General features: G+C 44.1%; 1 protein-coding gene across 1 annotated transcript; it reads left to right on the plus strand.

Moving 5' to 3' along the window:
* Positions 1-891: 891 nt before the first annotated feature.
* On the plus strand, positions 892-5,984 carry LOC133345005 (WD repeat-containing protein 86-like). Its single transcript, XM_061555346.1, has 4 exons — positions 892-1,930; positions 2,123-2,258; positions 2,385-2,488; positions 4,688-5,984. The coding sequence occupies exons 1-4, from the start codon at positions 1,157-1,159 to the stop codon at positions 4,982-4,984; spliced, it is 1,311 nt and encodes a 436-aa protein (XP_061411330.1). The 5' UTR covers positions 892-1,156; the 3' UTR covers positions 4,985-5,984.
* Positions 5,985-17,666: the final 11,682 nt, after the last annotated feature.

Below are 17,666 nucleotides of genomic sequence, written 5' to 3' on the forward strand. Positions count from 1 at the left end.
CAGTGTTGCCATTCGGCACCACTAAGGAGGTAGGGGTTGTTTTTGCCACACACAAGCACTCACTTGCAGCATGAAACCGACTCATTATATCATGCGGAGGATCGCTCCTCTGGACAAAATAGTTCCACGGTTCAGTTTTCAAGTGCAAGTTCGCGTTTGATGTCAATGTAATTTTTATTTATTTCATGGAAGCTGGTTCGTAAGTATGGGTGTTCGTAAGTCGGGTGTTCGTAAGTCGATGACTGCACGCACATTTTATTCTACTCTTGTATATGGCAATATGTTCAGGAGTTAAATGGCAGTGTTGAGGTCTGCTAGTCACGAGAGGGCTTCGGGAGTTCGTTCGTGTAGTTTTTCTATTCCTCCATTGAAGGAGGGTCGACTAAATGGTCCACCACATGGTCCATAGTTTGGGTTGTATGGCGAGAGTAGCACTGTGGCTTGTCTCTAATTTTCCTTTATGAAGATGTGCGTATTGGCCTGTTGATGTTCTGATGTGGTTGATGGCTACACCAGTGTCTTCGAGAAATATCAAAGCCAGGAGGTGTGATGTTTGGGTGTGAATGAGGTGTTTATTCTGGATGCCCGCGTTGTTCCACTGTGTTCGCTAACATTCCTCTGGATCTGGGTGAGATTCCTCGATAGTAACAGCGTAATCCAAACTACATAACTCCAATGGACAATCCATGATAATATGTGAACACTTCATACGCGCTCTTGTAAATTGAACCAGCATGAAATACGATACGTAAACAGTTTCAGTCTGTTCATTGACAATGAACAAATATATAGTTGTGAGTCACAGCACCTGGCCTGGCTTTGTTTCATGGAACCAGACTCTATAGCCTGAAGTCAAGTTTGGTCGGACCCCCGCGGTATATATTGCGTAAAGACGAGGACCAGGTGATGGGGCGACAAGAACACGATCAGCATCCGCGTATACAGAGATGCTCCGGCATAGCAAAACTCGATAGGGTATTTATGTACCAATGTAACAATCTAAAGGGTCAACAAATATGAAATGTTGTAGACCTACGCACACAGTTTAATATCTAAAAAAGCTGATCTTAACTGAAGCTATAGTCTAGTGTTCAGTACAACATATATTAGTGGGTTTACTGATTTGGCACGAGGCGCGCGCCGGTAGCTCCAGGCCATGGGCACTGGCTCCTCCAAGCTGCGCGGCGGCAGCAAGCAGGCGGTGCCCGACCGCATGTGGGACGCGCACAAGGGTGGCGTCTGCTGCGCCAGCGTGAGCGGCGACGGCGAGCTGTTGCTCACGGGCGGCGAGGACGCGCGCGCCGCACTGTGGAGCACGCGCACCTTCGCTGCGCTCGCCGCGCTCGAGGGCCACGAGTCGTACGTGACGGACTGCGCGTTCGCGCTCGACAGCTCCCGCGCCTTCACGTGCAGCGCCGATTTCGCCGTGCGCGTGTGGCAGATCGATGGTGGTGGCGGAGCGCTGAGCGTTAGCTGCGCGCACGTCCTGCACGGCCACACGGCCCGCGTGAACCGTTTGCTGGTGCACGGGGACCACTCGGTCTACAGCACGTCTGCCGACCGCACGGTGCGCCGCTGGAACGCGGCGGACGGAAGCTGTCTCGCCGTCTGCGAGGGTCACACGGACAACGTGCTGCCCCTGGCGCTTTACCTGGCGGAGGACGACCCGGATAACGCCGACGAGGTGCCCGGGCAGGTGGTGCTGGCGGCTGGCGGCATGGACGGCACGGTGCGGCTGTGGGACGAGACTGGCACGGCGCTGCACTGCCTCGAGGGACACACGGGTCCTGTTCTGTGCCTCGCTGTGCTGCAAACGCGAGCCGCCCTCTTCTCGGGCAGTGCGGATGGCACGGTGCGCCGCTGGGACGTGCTCAAGGGGGAGGCCGTGTCAGTGTTCGCTGAAAACCTGGGCAGCGTCATTTGCATGCAGGTGCGCAGATCATTACAAGTGTGTGTTTATAAATGTATAATTGGAAGGGCACCTGAGAAGCGTTATCCTTTTGAGCTGAATTGAGAAATATATGTGAATTGTGGAGATGCAAATCTCTGCTGTGGGACCTAAGTTCTGCTCCACTGGTCCTGTTCGTCCCATGGCTTCATCTCGCACGTGGACGTCCTGCAGGTGGCAGGGCGTTACCTGTACGCAGGTGGCAAGGATGGCATTGCGCGGCGCTGGGAAACGCGATCGCAGATCTGCGCACGCAGCTATCAGCCGCATACGCGCGCCGTGAGTGCGCTCGAGGTTCATCGCAATGTCCGTAAGTGTCGCTCGTTACACTTCCACAATCTACGGGGCACTGGGGCTGCAACGCAACTTCGAAGTGGAACTTGTGAATGTGCTAAGAATGGAATTGAATACAGGTGTTTGGTGTGTGGGTGTGCAGTGTTCACAGGGAGTGGAGATGGGAGCGCCTGCTCCTACAACGCTCAAACAGGGGAGGTAATGAGGACCTTCAAGGGGCATAACTACATTATCAACTGCATGAAGGTGAATTCCAGTGCTGTATTGTGAGTAGGTAAATTGATTTAATATACGTACTGTACTGTTTACATAGTTATTATCGTGTATTTATGTAAAGATGTATTAGGTAAGGTAACCCCTAAAGTCAGAATTAAATCAACACATTTTTTGGGTACGTTTTAAATATTTTTTTAAAGTGGTGTACTGCACTTGTTTTGTGAACAACAAAAATACAAGGGATACGATATAAGGCATATTAATTAATGGGCAATATTTAGTAAATAGCTCACCTGGCCTTAGTGTACAAACCAAGGAAGGGGAGCTCAATCGGGTTGGTAGTTGTGGGAGTTGAGTAGGCAGACCTGTCAACCCATGCGGTTTACCCGTATTCTTGTAAAGGGAAATTGAGTTTTCAGGTCGATACGGCATACAGCCGTTTCAATCCGGGCAATTTTTTTTTTATATTTATTTCCATTTCTCTCTTATGATGGGGCTTTGTAAGATGAATGTTGAGATTTTTAAGGGCACGGGGTGATCAATAAGTTCTGAATTTGGTCTGTCATAAGGCAATGATAAGCGTAGATTTTGACTTAAAGCTTTCGTGACTGCATGAATTCATATTCTTTGGGTCTTTCGGTAAAGCCACGTAGATAGAAAAATAAAAAATAAAAATAATAACAATATGGTGATATTGTAATTTTTTTTATTTTTTACCGAAAGACCCAAAGAACACTGATAAGCGGTTGACAGGCTACCCTGCGTGAGCTGTTAGTGTTATTGATGGAGCACGCCGAGGGTTGCCCTAACACGCAGCGTCCTCTCCAAAGAAAACAACATAGGTAAAACACACAAGCCTTTCAATGCACACACTTGTATGTGCACGCAAAAGTATAGAATGCATTCTTTTGACCCCGAAATTAATCAAATTTGATGTGCTCAATAAAAGTGGGTGGCTTGCATAAAGAGAATGTCAAATTTCGAAAGGAAGCCAGCCACCTTTATTGATTGATTCCGGGATCAAAGTAATTTACCGTACTTCTATATTTGAGTGCAAATAAAAGTGTGTGCATTGAAAAGCTTGTGTTTTTTATTATTATTACCTAATAGGTTTTGTGTACTTGCTGCTTCCAGCGTTAAGGAAAAGAGGAAGGCGCAGCGGCGGCTCCGGCGTTACGACAACGAGCAGAGATGTGATCAGAGGCTGTCCAGCAATAGCTGCTACCATTCGTAATTTCAAAAAGTGTGGGGGGGGGGGGGGTGTAAAATGTACGATTAATTATTAATGATTAAAATGTAAATCAAATCTTAAATTGTCACGCCAGGTGAGTCTGTACAGAAAATTTCAGCTCGTTCGACTTCGTAGATCCGAAAATATTAAGCGTCAAAGATTAAAAAGGATATAAACAGACAGCACGGAAAGTTAGATAAAAGTGTGTAATAATCATTAAAGGGCCGTGCATGACCTTGTAGGGAAGCTGTTGTGCCGACCCACACGTTCGTTTTTACGCGAGGATTTTTCAGTCCCCCCCCAAGAGTCACAATTGTAAGTGGTGACTCACCCAACTAATATGAAGTGTTGCTTCGCATGTGAAGTTGATTGGCTTAAGGTAAACATTGGTGGCCCATCTGTTTTGTAACACATGAGCATGCAGAACTTACGGTGACACTTATAATCCATGATTCAAAATCCATGTAAGGTACAGTGTGAGATGTTTATGGGGGTATTTTGTGAAGTGTATGAGGGGAATGCCTAGTTCCAGCGAAGCTCATTGAACTGGATGTTTATTGACTAATCGTCATGGTTGATATGACACGCGCAACAATGTCTCTAGACGTGTAGGGAAGGACCTGCATGTGATGCTCAATGAGTATCCACAGCATTTTAAAACTTAGGATATAGAACTACCGGTGTTTTTCCAATCGTGGAATTTTCATTTCACATGGAAAACTTTGAAACTTCACACACACACATTGACATATTTTGCTTTTTTCTTCTAAACACAATTTTATTGGAGGGTACTTACCCGTGAAGAGAATCTGTAAAGTGGAACTCAACATAAATATGAGCAAATTAACGTTCATAATCGAATGTACATTTAATGTTGTGAAATAAGCTCCACAATAAGACAAATTGAGGTCATCGCTGCCAAGCTTTGCACAGCCACTAAAATGGAGTAATCTGTCTACTGTGTGGTGTGTGGATGTGCCTGGTTCTGTGTGATTCAGGTAGCAGGGGATACACTCTTCACAGGATCGCAAGATGGAAGCATCCGGGCATGGAGTCTGCAACGGGTTTTTGCAGATGCACAGGACAAGCAAGCTGAACAAAATAACGACGTGGCAGATCAGTCGGAGAATAAACCAGATGAAGGAAAGGTTGTGGATGAGGTGAACGAGTTAAAGGAAGATGGAGAGAATGCAGAAAACGTGTCAGACGACGTGGCAGATAAGTCGGTTCGTACATCGGAAGAAAATGGTGCACATGAGGTGAATGAGTCAAAGGAAGACAGCACCAATAATTAATCAGACAGACGAAAGCAAGGAAGGATAAGACTAATTCAGGAGCAGGCCTCAAGACGAGGTGCAGGCAGTCATATGGTGAAGCTCATACTCTTATATAAGTGCACAACTTTATCTATCTGTGATGAACGCTGCACTTTCCGTCGTTTTCATGCAGGGGACGCTGCAAACCTACGCACCCCCTGTATGAACGACGGAGGCACAGGGACAGACGTTCGATTACGTTGGGATCGATCTGCAGACGGCGGTCTTCTCGCACGGCCAGCAGCTCTATGTCGCCTTATCTCGATCCCAAATAGGTGAAACTCGGCATTGAACCGAATCCCCAGCAAGGCCATCTACTTAACGACGAGAAAAAATTCACACGAAATGTCGTTTTCATTGAAGTCTTCCAGATGTAAAATGATATAAGCTTTTAATGAAGAAATACAATTATCTAATTCAAAACATAATACAATTCAAAGATGTTTCATTTTAAAACTCCAAAAAAGAGCATCGGGTGCTTGCGTGAATGCGTCGTTCGTGTGCAATTTTTTCGTGACTTTCCTGGCCGAAGGCCGTAAATGGTTAGTTGGCGCTATAGGCGCCCCCGAACAACCCCTAGTTGAAAAATACTTGCAAACGTCGATTTTGCGTGCGTATATAGCACCAGTATCGTCCAACTAGATAAAAAAAATGGCAAGCAAATTTCAAGGAATACTTGAATTTGTCTGATTTTCCTGTCCATCTTATTTGATATAGATTTATATAATGCCTTATGCCAAGGTGCGTTACAGCAATTATACAATTGTACATAAGAATGTTTTTACCTACGTGACTTTACCGAAAAAACCTAAGAATATGAATCATTTCATTCACGAAAGCTTCAAATCTAGAAAAAAAAGATGGTAGTAGTTGAGATATAGAGTGGGATTATTAAAAGTGGTGGTGTAGTTATGGTGAACAACATGACAGGTGGGATTGGTTAAGGAGGGGTAATGATAGGGTTAGGGGTCGTGGTAGTGATAGGGGTAGTGGTGGGGTAGTGATAGGGGTAGGGATAGCCCTAGGCGTAGTTGGGCGGCGGGGGCAGGGAGTAGCAGGAGGATGTGCTATGGAGAAGAGATGTGCACAAGTGCTTTGGGGCACAAGTCACACAATGCACCCACGATATTGAGGGTGTGAACAAGTGACAATGAAGGACACAAAGCAGGACCTGGAGAGAATTATGCACGTCAAGCTCACCATGCGAAAATGCAAACCCATTACAATCCTGAGATTTGACTGCCTGGTGGATTAAGCTACCTTGAGATTATCCTCGGGTCCAATTAAACCAGCCAGCTGCGCTGAGCCAATGTTTGCCTTCATAATCATGAATTATTACAGTGCACAATAGAGGGATAACATAGTTTAGCTTGGGCTGCAATACCGTACCGTTATAATTCATACTAGTATAATAAAACTGTTACCATGAATACATCAGGTAGAGCTCAATATATTATAATTATCCTCTTAGTCTTGTACACACATTGTGGCATTAACTAATCCCGGCTATGACATTATGGGGGCCCCGCATCCCACACCTCATCTCCACGATGACGTCTCAGGCTTGAGGAGACGGATGTGGACAGAGGGCACAAGCTCTGGGTATAAATAACCATTTTGTGGGAGTTATTGTTGTGAGGCTTCATCGGGTGGCTTAAGGTTCTTTCCTCCGAGCTGAGTATGCATGACTAAGATGCGGCAGTATCAATAAACATTTATTACAGCCAAATCTTGCACTGGCTGCTTCTGTTATTGTGTTGAATTCACGCGAGTGTGGTTTTGGTGTGGCCTATATTCCCCTCATGGGCAGCAGAAGGTAGGCTGCAAGAAGGTAGGCTGCAAAGGTAAGAGCAGTCAATCAATCTTTACTTGAGTGCTTCTCAATTTTTTGTGAATTAAATATCACATTTGAGATACGCAGCGATAACCTTCCCTGAGAGCACCATTGCAGGTGCTGCTTTGTAAGTGGGATAACCCCAATGCCTGTCCACCTCGGCCCTCAATCGTTGAGGAAAAGTGATCTATGACTGGATGACCGTGGTACATTGTGAAGGAATGGTCACCATGTATAGCAACAACCATTCAGGGACATTTCCCACCAAGCACAGAGGCTGCGCCCATCATATGCCTCGTGCGTCCTCCCCGTTAACCCCGGGTCTGGGAAAGTGACATTGAGGCAATAAAAAGGATTTAAAAAACAAAGTTTTTCACTATAAATCCTTTATATGCATGGCAGCTAGTCCTCTCGTCCTCTGGCTTGAGATGGCTGCCACCTATGGGTCAGATGATTGCCTGACACCATTAAGCAATTGGTAATTAAATATACATTTTTTTCCCCTAAAAAGTGTAAAATATTGGGTAAAAACTTTCACGAAAATAAATTGTCACGCACAACGAGTCTGTGTGCAAAATGTCAGCTCGATTGGATCACGGGAAGTGGGTTAAAAAACGACTGAAAGATGTGCACGGTCGTAAGCGCACAAGCAAGCAAGTGAACTTAATATAAAGGATTTAAAAATGCGTTTCCCTCTAGTTAACTTTTTTTTGTTCACAGGGCCACAACCAGGTCCTCTCAGACGATGAGACCAGTTGAGCTGTTGTGTGGGCCCCCATTACAAGGATACTAGCTGTACTACCCGGCTTCGCCCGGGACTTGGATCCACCATGCCCGGCCGCCTTTGTCTCCCCAGTGGCGATGTTAATACGCCACACCAGTTACTCGTTTTGAGGCTGAGTCCCTCCCTCACCACTCTCCCTCCCTCACCACTCTCCCTCCCTCACCACTCTCCTTCCCTCACCACTCTCCCTCACCACATGTTAAGGGCAATCCTAAATGAATCTACAATGAATTTACCTCAGAGTCGCGTGGTGGGTGTCGAGGCCTAGTACCGTGCAGAGCCTCCGGCCTCGCCTAAATTGCCTACCAGGCATGAGGCTGGGTACGGGTGCCGTTCCCCCCCCCCCCCCCCGTGCTACAATAATACTGTCTAATCGCTATAATTTTATTATGTACCGACCCTATAATAGTAATTGCACACATTGTGGTGGGGGGGGGAGTGAAGAGGACGTGAAACTTTGATGAATTTACCTCACAGTCGCGTGCTGGGTGTCGAGGCCTAGTACCGTGCAGAGCCTCCGGCCTCGTCTAAATTGCCCACCCGGCTGAGGCTGGGTACGGGTGCCATTTCCCCCCCCCCCCGCGCTACAATAATACTGTCTAATCGCTATAATTTTATTATGTACCGACCCTATAATAGTAATTGCACACATTGTGGTGGGGGGGGGGGGGGGGGAGTGAACAGGACGTGAAACTTTGATGAATTTACCTCAGAGTCGCGTGTTAATGCGTGCGCCTATTTTAACGGGAATTAAAAATGGCGTCCACCCCGCGGCTACCCGTTGCCAGGGGCAACCACCGTCCAATGAAACTGCGTATGGTCCGGCGACACACAGACACACACACAGACAGACAGATTCGCGATTTTATATATATAGATAATCGCTCAGGAGAGTGAACTCGGGTGGGCCAAAGTGACATTTGGTGGTTCTAGGGCCCCACCTCAGCACCACCCTAACGTTGGTCCTGGGGACACTCCTCTTACCCTCACTCCTATTATCTCACCTTCCAATTGTCTGCAGCTGTGAATGGATCTATTTGCGCGAAGATGCATCCTGACCATCGAAGCCTTTACTCGGATTACAGGAGTATAGTTGAAGTTGGCGTCGATGGAGCTGGAGTGAAGCCGGAACTGGGTTCGCTGGATCAGTCGGGAGACGGAGCTGAAGTTCCGGAGCAGCTCCACTCTTTCCTGCCTCCATTGCGATGTTTATATATATACAGTATGTTGCGTGGTAGAAAAGGACGCTGAAGCCGGTCGTGTAGGGGCTGACGCCAAACTGTTTATTTAGGGCTTACGCCTAACTTGGGGGAAGGGGTTAACACAAGGGTTATTAACTAAGCTCCCCAGGGGAAGGGTACTGGGAGTTCCCTACACCCCACCAGGCTACCAAGCTCTTCCCACAGCACTGACCGAGGGTTTATCCAACTCGGCCAGCCAGGTAAAGCAGCCCCCCTTTAGCCTGGCTCTCAATCCCTCTATCCCGGAGCCCCCTACTTCCTGCCCACTCACTCCTCTGACTCTCGGCGAAGACCCCCGTCCACGTCACGTGTCTCCCCTTAAATACCCCGGGGGGCATGACGTCACTTTACCCTGACGGCATTCCTGACGTCAGCACTCCACTCCTCAACATATATATAATCGAAAAACCTAACTTCTTACACGAGTACATGGTGTATAAACTTCAATCTCGGTGCACACCTGTATAATCTATTCGTTAATTCAAACCTGCTGTGCTGCGAGGTGGCCAGGAGATGGCAGTAGAGTAAGTAGGCTTGTGGCTCTCGGAGTGACGTACAGTATATATTTTCTATTTTTGTTTTAAAGATTAATAGTGATAATCCCATGGAAAGACTGACCCTGTCAACGAATTATTTAATATCCCTGCATATCTGTCCAAACAAGCGCACACGATGATCATTGAGACCCAGGGTTTAATGGTTAAGTTACATCAATACATTTGCATAATTTTGAACAACACCATCACTTGATGTAATTGTTCAGCTGGAATCCTTGACAGAAACTTTTTCGCAATATTTTAACCCCACCCACTTTGATAAAAAAAAGTTTTTCCAATGCAGCATGAGGAGTGTAGATATCGGCTCTTTTTATTGTGGAAATAATTATTCATGAATGGCAAATGGCGGAGTAGGGTGAATTTTCTGCAACGATGGCCATCATTCTGCCAACAAGAGGCAGAATGACCATCACTAATGCTTTCCAACTTGAGCCTCACAAATAACTGATCATTATTTATCATTTATACCGCTCCTCCCATGTAGCATATGGTAAAGCGCCAACTAAGGAAATGTTTTAATATTAAGCTCATAAATCCAATGCAAATATGTGTTTACTTAATTAAATTGTACTCTTACCAAACTCCTCACGGAAACTTCACAGTGAATTCTCATTTGCAATGTCTGCATTTGTGCAAGTCCTTGAGAAAGTGCCATTGATTGGTTGTTTATATGTCTCTCTGGTCCTTTGCCAATCTACTGCTGTAGCAAGTCCTTGCTACACCGCGTTGGTAACGTGGGTTTGTTGCACCATACTGGTTGGTGCGGGTTGGTGAAGAGGATGCCTAGGATCGGTTCAGATATGATTCGCCATTGATATTAGCCATGCATAGGAATCGAACTCTGAAAATGTAGTTTATAGCACAGCGCACTACTCACTGCACCATCACTCCACCCATGTGCAAATATACAGCATATATATAAAGTTAATAATATTGGTCGCTTTCGCGACCAATATTATCCAGAATAAAGTTTTTTGGGTTAGATTGCGTAAATAAAAATGCGTCGTTAAACCCGCCACCACCCGACAGCCAATTATTAAGGTTTGTCGCGTAAACAAAACGTGCCAATTCGTTGCTAGTTCAGCACACCGGTGTGTTGCAGAGTAAAGCCACTACTTTTACAATTCGAGAACGACGTTTCGCCAGTAATTACAACTAGCATCATCAGGCGGACAGCCAGAGATGTGGAGAAATCCTTCTGCTTCGGTCTTAAATAGAGGGATAAATGTTACGTCGTCACTTGGGAGCCAAGTAACGACATACATTACAATGACTATCCATTACTGTAATGGATATCCCTCCATTTAACACCGAAACAGGAGGATTTCTCCACAACTCTGGTTGTGCGCCTGATGATGGTAATTGTAATTACTGACGAAACGTCGTACTCGAATTGTGAATGTTATGGGTTTACTCTCCAACACACCGGGGTGCTGAACTAGCAACGAATTGGCACGTTTTGTTTACGTGACAAACCTTACTAATTGGCTGTGTGGGGTGGTGGTGGGTTTAACGACACCTTTGTATTTACGTGATCTAAACCCGCGGTAAAATGTATCGCGCCCCCAGACCGGAGCCAGGAGCAGCTACTGGTACAAGTGAAATGTGTACATTATGACCAATAACCATGGAAGGCTTGAGGGCAGGGGTGCTCCTCCACCCATGGGAACAGAAACGTTCTTTAAACAGTGTTTTTCTTCTGATGGGAAAGCTGCTCTTTACTGCTGGTCTGGGCCATTTATAATATTGTATACAACTGATATACAAATGTACGTTGTGGTCTGAGTTATTTGGTGGCTGTTTATTTGGAGCAAAAAGGGATGTTTGAAACAAAAGTGCAAGAAAGCTGTGTTTGTAGGATAATGTTTCAAAAGGCTCGTGACACGGGGTCAATAAGAATACGGTTAGTCACGAGCAGAGCTGTCTCCAGCACTGTGAGATGCAATGCCTGTAAGAGGGTTTTTAGGAACGTATAATTCAACACTATAAATATTGCTCGGTGGCTTACATACGCAAAAGATTCTTTACAGTGCTTGTATACTTGAATGGTATATTATCTACAGAATAGTGCATTGCAGAGCCCTGAGCAGACCTTCCTGTGTTGGCCATAGACCATTTGATTTAAAGTTGCTGTGATTTTTACTATTGGTCTTGATTTTTACAGCACGTTTATTAACACCATTAACAAAGCTCCATCTTGTCGGGTTTCTGCTTTCTGTCTGCAAAAACGCATGCACATTTTTCCCTTCTCATTCACAGTTTACAGATGCAATTAACTTCATGATTTATTGGTCTGCATGTGCAGACAAGGTCACCAAAGCGATGGAAGCTAGACCGGTAGTGCAAATGACATGCGAGCACAACATTCCTCGATATACAAGAACACATTTACAGCTATTTATCAATCCACTGCTGGCACTGACCATACTTCACCATGCTGGTCAAGTGCCAGATGGTGAAGGGTTGGGAGGGAGAGGCGTCTGGACCTGTTCGTCTTCATGAAGGGGTACGTGCTTGGAATTATAGTGAGATACATAAAGTGGAACTTTTGGATCAGAGAATAAATTCAAAGCAGAGACATTGGCTTGTGAAAAGTAGGCTTTGGCAGGACACGCTGCAGCAGGGATATCACGGCTGATGATGAGAGGGAGCCATTGTGATATCTGTATAGAGATGTATTCTGCGGTGGAATTTCCACAACAATGCCTCATTGCTTCATTTTGAAAAACAGCTACGGCTTGAGGTTGTTCAAACATTGCAACGAAAAGAGAAGAAAGGTATTCCTGATGAGTACTTTTGGATTATATGAAGTGATAAGTTGCCAGGACAATCACTCCTTAGTCTTGATAGAGTTTATAGGGTCATTTAATTGATATATTTTTACTGAGATGTATTTTGCACAACACGGGAAATCAGCCATTGTGTCTTTTTGTTATCAATAGCAAGAGCATACGCTTTTATTTTTGTATTGAAATTCAAAACGATGAATACACGCGTGTTGTGTTAGTAATGCCATCTTCAATGAAAATCAATGTGACCACCGAGAAAGTTGCAAGTGTTTGCGTATATATTCTACCAAAATGGGGCAGAATGACAGCCAACCACTCTTCATGAATTAGGACCCCCCAAATATTTGGCGTTCATACCACACACCTTGCAAAAGCATGATGTCTGTGTAAATTATGTGGAATGTCCTTCCCAGGTGTGTGAATGTAAGACCACGAACACATTCTTTTGGATTTAGGGGGACTTAAGGTATTGTAAAACCATTTTTTTAACCTAGGAATGGTATATCTTTCTTTAACGACTCTCTTCATCTTGCAAATTCAACTGTTTTATGTGAGCAACGTTTCCCCTCTCTGCCCTCTGGAAATGTAAATCAATGTTTGAATAAATAATTTCACAGCTATCACCGCAACAGATAAATCATACTCAAAATAATACTGTTGCTTTCAATCGAAATTTGCAATGAAGTCTCTACTGCTGCCCGACCTACATATTCCAGAGCTGTGTGAAAAATGCGCATACACAATTGTAATTCCGTGAAACATATACACCTCAATGAAGAGTGTCATTTCACATCAAAACGAAGGTAAAAATTATTTAGTTCACAAGGGTGAGATTCCATTTAGTTTTGTACGTTGTCCTGTCTGGTCTGTCCCTGATCGGTCTTGACGGTGGGTGGGGAGTATCAAGCGGAGAGCACATGTGCTACCCATATCCAAAGATTTTCTGCCATCTGTGTCTAAAATAAGTAATATTTAAAAATACAAAAAAAAACACGCTTTAATGAAATGTACCGTACGAGTAATCGCAGAACTCCACGACCCCAGGAAATAGCCCCGAAGCTTGCCATAACGTAAGGGACCGTGGTGATTTACAGCCAACGTCAGTTGATTGTTTAAAATATTTATTTTTATTTTTAATGATAGAATATAGTATTGGCATCAGTATGACATACGTATACCAAGTTTGCAGTCGATATGACATTGGGAATTGGTTTAAAATTGAGTTACAAGATTTGATACGGCAGACAGAGTTGAGGATATGACAACAGACAGAGTGAGTTTATCAAAAGCGTATAATAATAAAATAATGTTTTAAAATATGGTTTTGATTTTTTTATGATAGAATGTAGTCTTGTCGTCAGTATGACATAAGTATTGCAAGTTTGCAGTCGATAGCACATTGGGAAGTGGGTAAAAATTGAGTTACAAGATTTTTTGAGGATACGACAACAGACAGAGTTAAATAAAAGCGTGTAAATAATAATAAGAATAAAAATGGCCTCTGCCCATTTTTCCCATGGTGCACTTGGATGATCTATTTTAATAGCAGACAAATAAGCCCAAGTATTTTCAAATGAGTTTTCTTTTTCGAATTCCCTGCCGGTGTCCACCCAGCAGTATTCTTGGGTACACACCACGATTTGGTGATCAGCAAGTCGTGTTTGTCTTGAGGTCAAGCGTGGGTACACCCACCTCGTCATCAAGCGTGTGGAACAGTCGACCAAACACATTCTAGAGCTCCCTCTAGTGGAGGCCCTTCTGTCAGCAGTGGCATGAGCATGCAATTTCCAGGCTGAACCTTTACCTTGTATTTACCCATACAGAATATTATTTATGCATATATATTGACATTGAGGCCTTCCGTTGTGTGGTTTTTACATCCGCACGTACCCATCTATTTATTCATTATTAAATTTGCACTGGAATTGATTAATAGTTTATGACTTGAATCAGTAATCGATTCTAAAACGGTTACCAGTTTAACGGTTATCGTTTAACACCCTATTAGAAGTGTGTGAATATTACATTCGTGTTTGAAATACTAGAATTTAACAAAAAAATGTGTTACTATTCTGCTCACCGTCGGCTCTGCTGTGCTGTCTGTTGGTTAACTCAACAAAGATTAAATAAATTTAGACCTGTACCATAGTTGACTCGAGGAGAAAGTCAAAGTACTGCATGGCAGTGTAGTTGGGTGAGAAGGGCTGTCGGGCGTGAAGCGCTCTCTCCGTCGTGGACACGTGGGTCAAGGGTCATAGGGAAAAGCCTCTGCGCGCTTTGAGCCACAGTTTGTAAGATAGGGCTCAAGACAATGTTTCCAAGTCTCAGCTAAACTTGGCTGATAGGAGTCAAGTGTGACGATAAGTGTTCGTGGTCATCTCGCCAACGCTGCGGCGACATGTTAAACTAGCTTGTTTGCCCGTCCAAGTACGGGTGTATATTGCAGTAAATCTGAAATATTAAATAGAAAAAATTGTTCAGCTCATGATTATTAATGAGGGGGGGGCCCATGTGGAGTGACGTCACCCCCTCATGGTTATTGGGGAGGGGTGCGGCATGTGGAGTGACGTCACCCGCTTATGATAAGTATGAATGAGGGGGGGTGCTTCACGTCATCTGCTCATGATTATTAATGAGGGGGGTGCTCCATGTGGAGTGACGTCACCCGCTCATGATTATTAATGACGGTGGGGTGGGCCTAATGTGAAGTGACGTCACACGCGGGACACACATTCTTGGCTTATTATATTAGGGGCCGTCCATAAATGACGTCACGCACCTTGGGGGGGGGGGGGTGGGGGGTCAGACATTTGTGACGATGTGTGACGAGGGGGGGGGTTTGAAAAATGTAACGTCACATCAAAATTTAAATAAATATAGACCACGTTCTACTTAATTAAATAGACTTTTTAATAAATGTTTTCTCCTACAACATGAGAGTGCAGCGCCACATTAAATACGCACTACAATGACAATAGTTTAAAGCGATTTGAAGCATGATTTATTTTTGGGGGGGGGGGGCAGAGCTTTGTGACGTCATATTTGAGGGGGGTTTGACTTTTTTGTGACGATGGTGGGGGGGGGGTCAAAAATCGTCAAAAATCGCGTGACGTCATTTATGGACGGCCCCTTAGTAATACCTCGTCTGGTATACAGGAGTTCACGGGTTCGATCCTGCCTGAACGCCTGCATATTTGAGTTTGCATTGTCTTCGGTCCTCCAGTGTTTCCCGCCACATTTAGAAACACGCTTTTAGATTATTTGGCTGCTATAAATGTCTCATAAGCCGCCACTTCGATGAACTATCATTTGTGGCTAAGTCGCTTCTGAAAAAAAGACTGTTTATCAATAGTGGTGGCCTTCACTACACATAAATACACCCTAGGTACAGAGGGACTTTAGACAAATATGAATAGGGTTCAGTGGTTGAGTTAACTTAAAACTGATTGTGTGAAATTGTAAAATGTGTTTACTGCATGCAACCGTTATGCATGTGTGTACGTCTTGAAAGATTGCAATTTTTATAAAAGGATTCAGTATTTTAAGTTCACTGCAACACAGACAAATTGCTTTTACACATTGTATGCGTCATAATACAGTGCATGCTTTGTGTATGCATATTTGCGGTGTTTATATATGTGGTTTTTTGAGAAATGCATTTCAGTGCCAAGGCGAATACCTAACAAACCTCAACTTAGCAGCAAAATGCTTTGTAATTTAGTGAGTTACCATGCTGTAAAGTACCCTTTCATTATGTCATCATAAAGGCCCTTCCCAGTAAACATGTCAACGTTGGGTCAACGTTGGCGTGCGGTTGGAACCGTTGGACCAACGTTTCATGTGTACTGGGTTGCAGCCTCATGATCAGTCAGATCTATCGATGCGAACTATTTAAACTGCAGGATTTGTACAGCATATCAAATTACTGCTGCTATTGTTTTTGTTTCAATGGTATGCTTACGGTACAGTGCATGGGGCTGCTTTCTGCATCTATGTGCTATATTTTAGGTCTTGTTTAGTGTCAATTCTTTCTCCTAGCAAATCCATTGAACATACATGAAGATTGTTTGAGTTTCTATCCCTGATAAATGGGTAAATTATTAACCACTGGACAAAATAAATAACATATCTAAGCCTTGAAAATAAGTCATGTGAAAGCTGGTTAAGCTGCAGCTGAAAAAACATGGAAGGCAGGTAAAGAATGAAGCACTAATCATTCTCTCACAATCCTTCCATGGCCACCTCTCTCTCTTAATCTTACCGGGGATAAAAAATATTTTTGGTAATCTAACCCTTAGCTTGTAATGATTCACTCCCGTGCAAGGCCACAATTCAATGAATTGTGACAATCGAGGGCCATGATGCAAGAAGCAGTTCTTTGTCTTTTTATCTCGCTATAGATGACTCTTTGGTCTACTGTCTAACTTGTACTGCCTCGTCTACTTTATATTTGTCTACTGTGTCTCGTTTTTACTGCCTCCTGCGTACTAGCCGTGATCTCGTTCGTCTGTCTTGTTCTGTTTAGTTCTTACAATGAATAAAACAAAAAACTCATGTTTGCACGATGAGAAATAATCGATCCTTACGCATAGAATTTGAGATTCGCCTATCGTGAGAATAATATTGATGAATTATTATTAAGAAATTAATATTTAATAAATGAATCAGCGTTTAAAAATACTCTTAGTTTATTCGGTAAAGTCACGTGACTTTACCGAAAGAACTAAGAGTATGAATCCTTGCAGTCACGAAAGCTTCAAATCTAGAAGTTTAAAAATACCTCAATTAATCAAGCAAATGTATCTTTCCTACTCGCACTCTCCTTCCTGCTCGCTCCTACATTAACATTAGCTGCTCCGCCCACCTCTAAACCTTTATAAACAGACAGCCTCGGCAGATTCCCCCTCTTTTTCACCTGAAGACGGTTGCTTGTGTTGCGATCGAAACGTCGTGATCTATTATTTTTGCACGCTTTTTATTAACTCACTCTGTCTGTTGTATCCTCAAATCATGTAACTAAATTTTAACCCACTTCCCAATGTGGTATCGACTGCAAACTTGGTATACTTATGAAGTATTGGAAATGACGGCAGGAACTTCTTGACGGGTAACACACTTTTATTAAATCTTGACGTGTCACAATACAACGTGTGGTCTCTATTCTTTGTACTATACACTCCACTTAACTCGTGTAGACTCTATGCCTCTGGCTACACACAATACACTTGACTCGTGTAGACCCTATGCCTCTGACTACACACAATACACTTGACTCGTGTAGACCCTATGCCTCTGGCTACACACAATACACTTGACTCGTGTAGACCCTATGCCTCTGGCTACACACAATGCATTCGGCTCGTGTAGACCCTATGCCTATGGCCAGAGGTGTGGACTCGAGTCATGTGACTTGGACTCGAGTCAGACTCGAGTCATGAATTTGATGACTTCAGACT

Source organism: Lethenteron reissneri, chromosome 21, assembly GCF_015708825.2.
Source record: "Lethenteron reissneri isolate LAM-NWPU_2019-01 chromosome 21, ASM1570882v1, whole genome shotgun sequence".
Lineage (NCBI taxonomy): Eukaryota > Metazoa > Chordata > Hyperoartia > Petromyzontiformes > Petromyzontidae > Lethenteron > Lethenteron reissneri.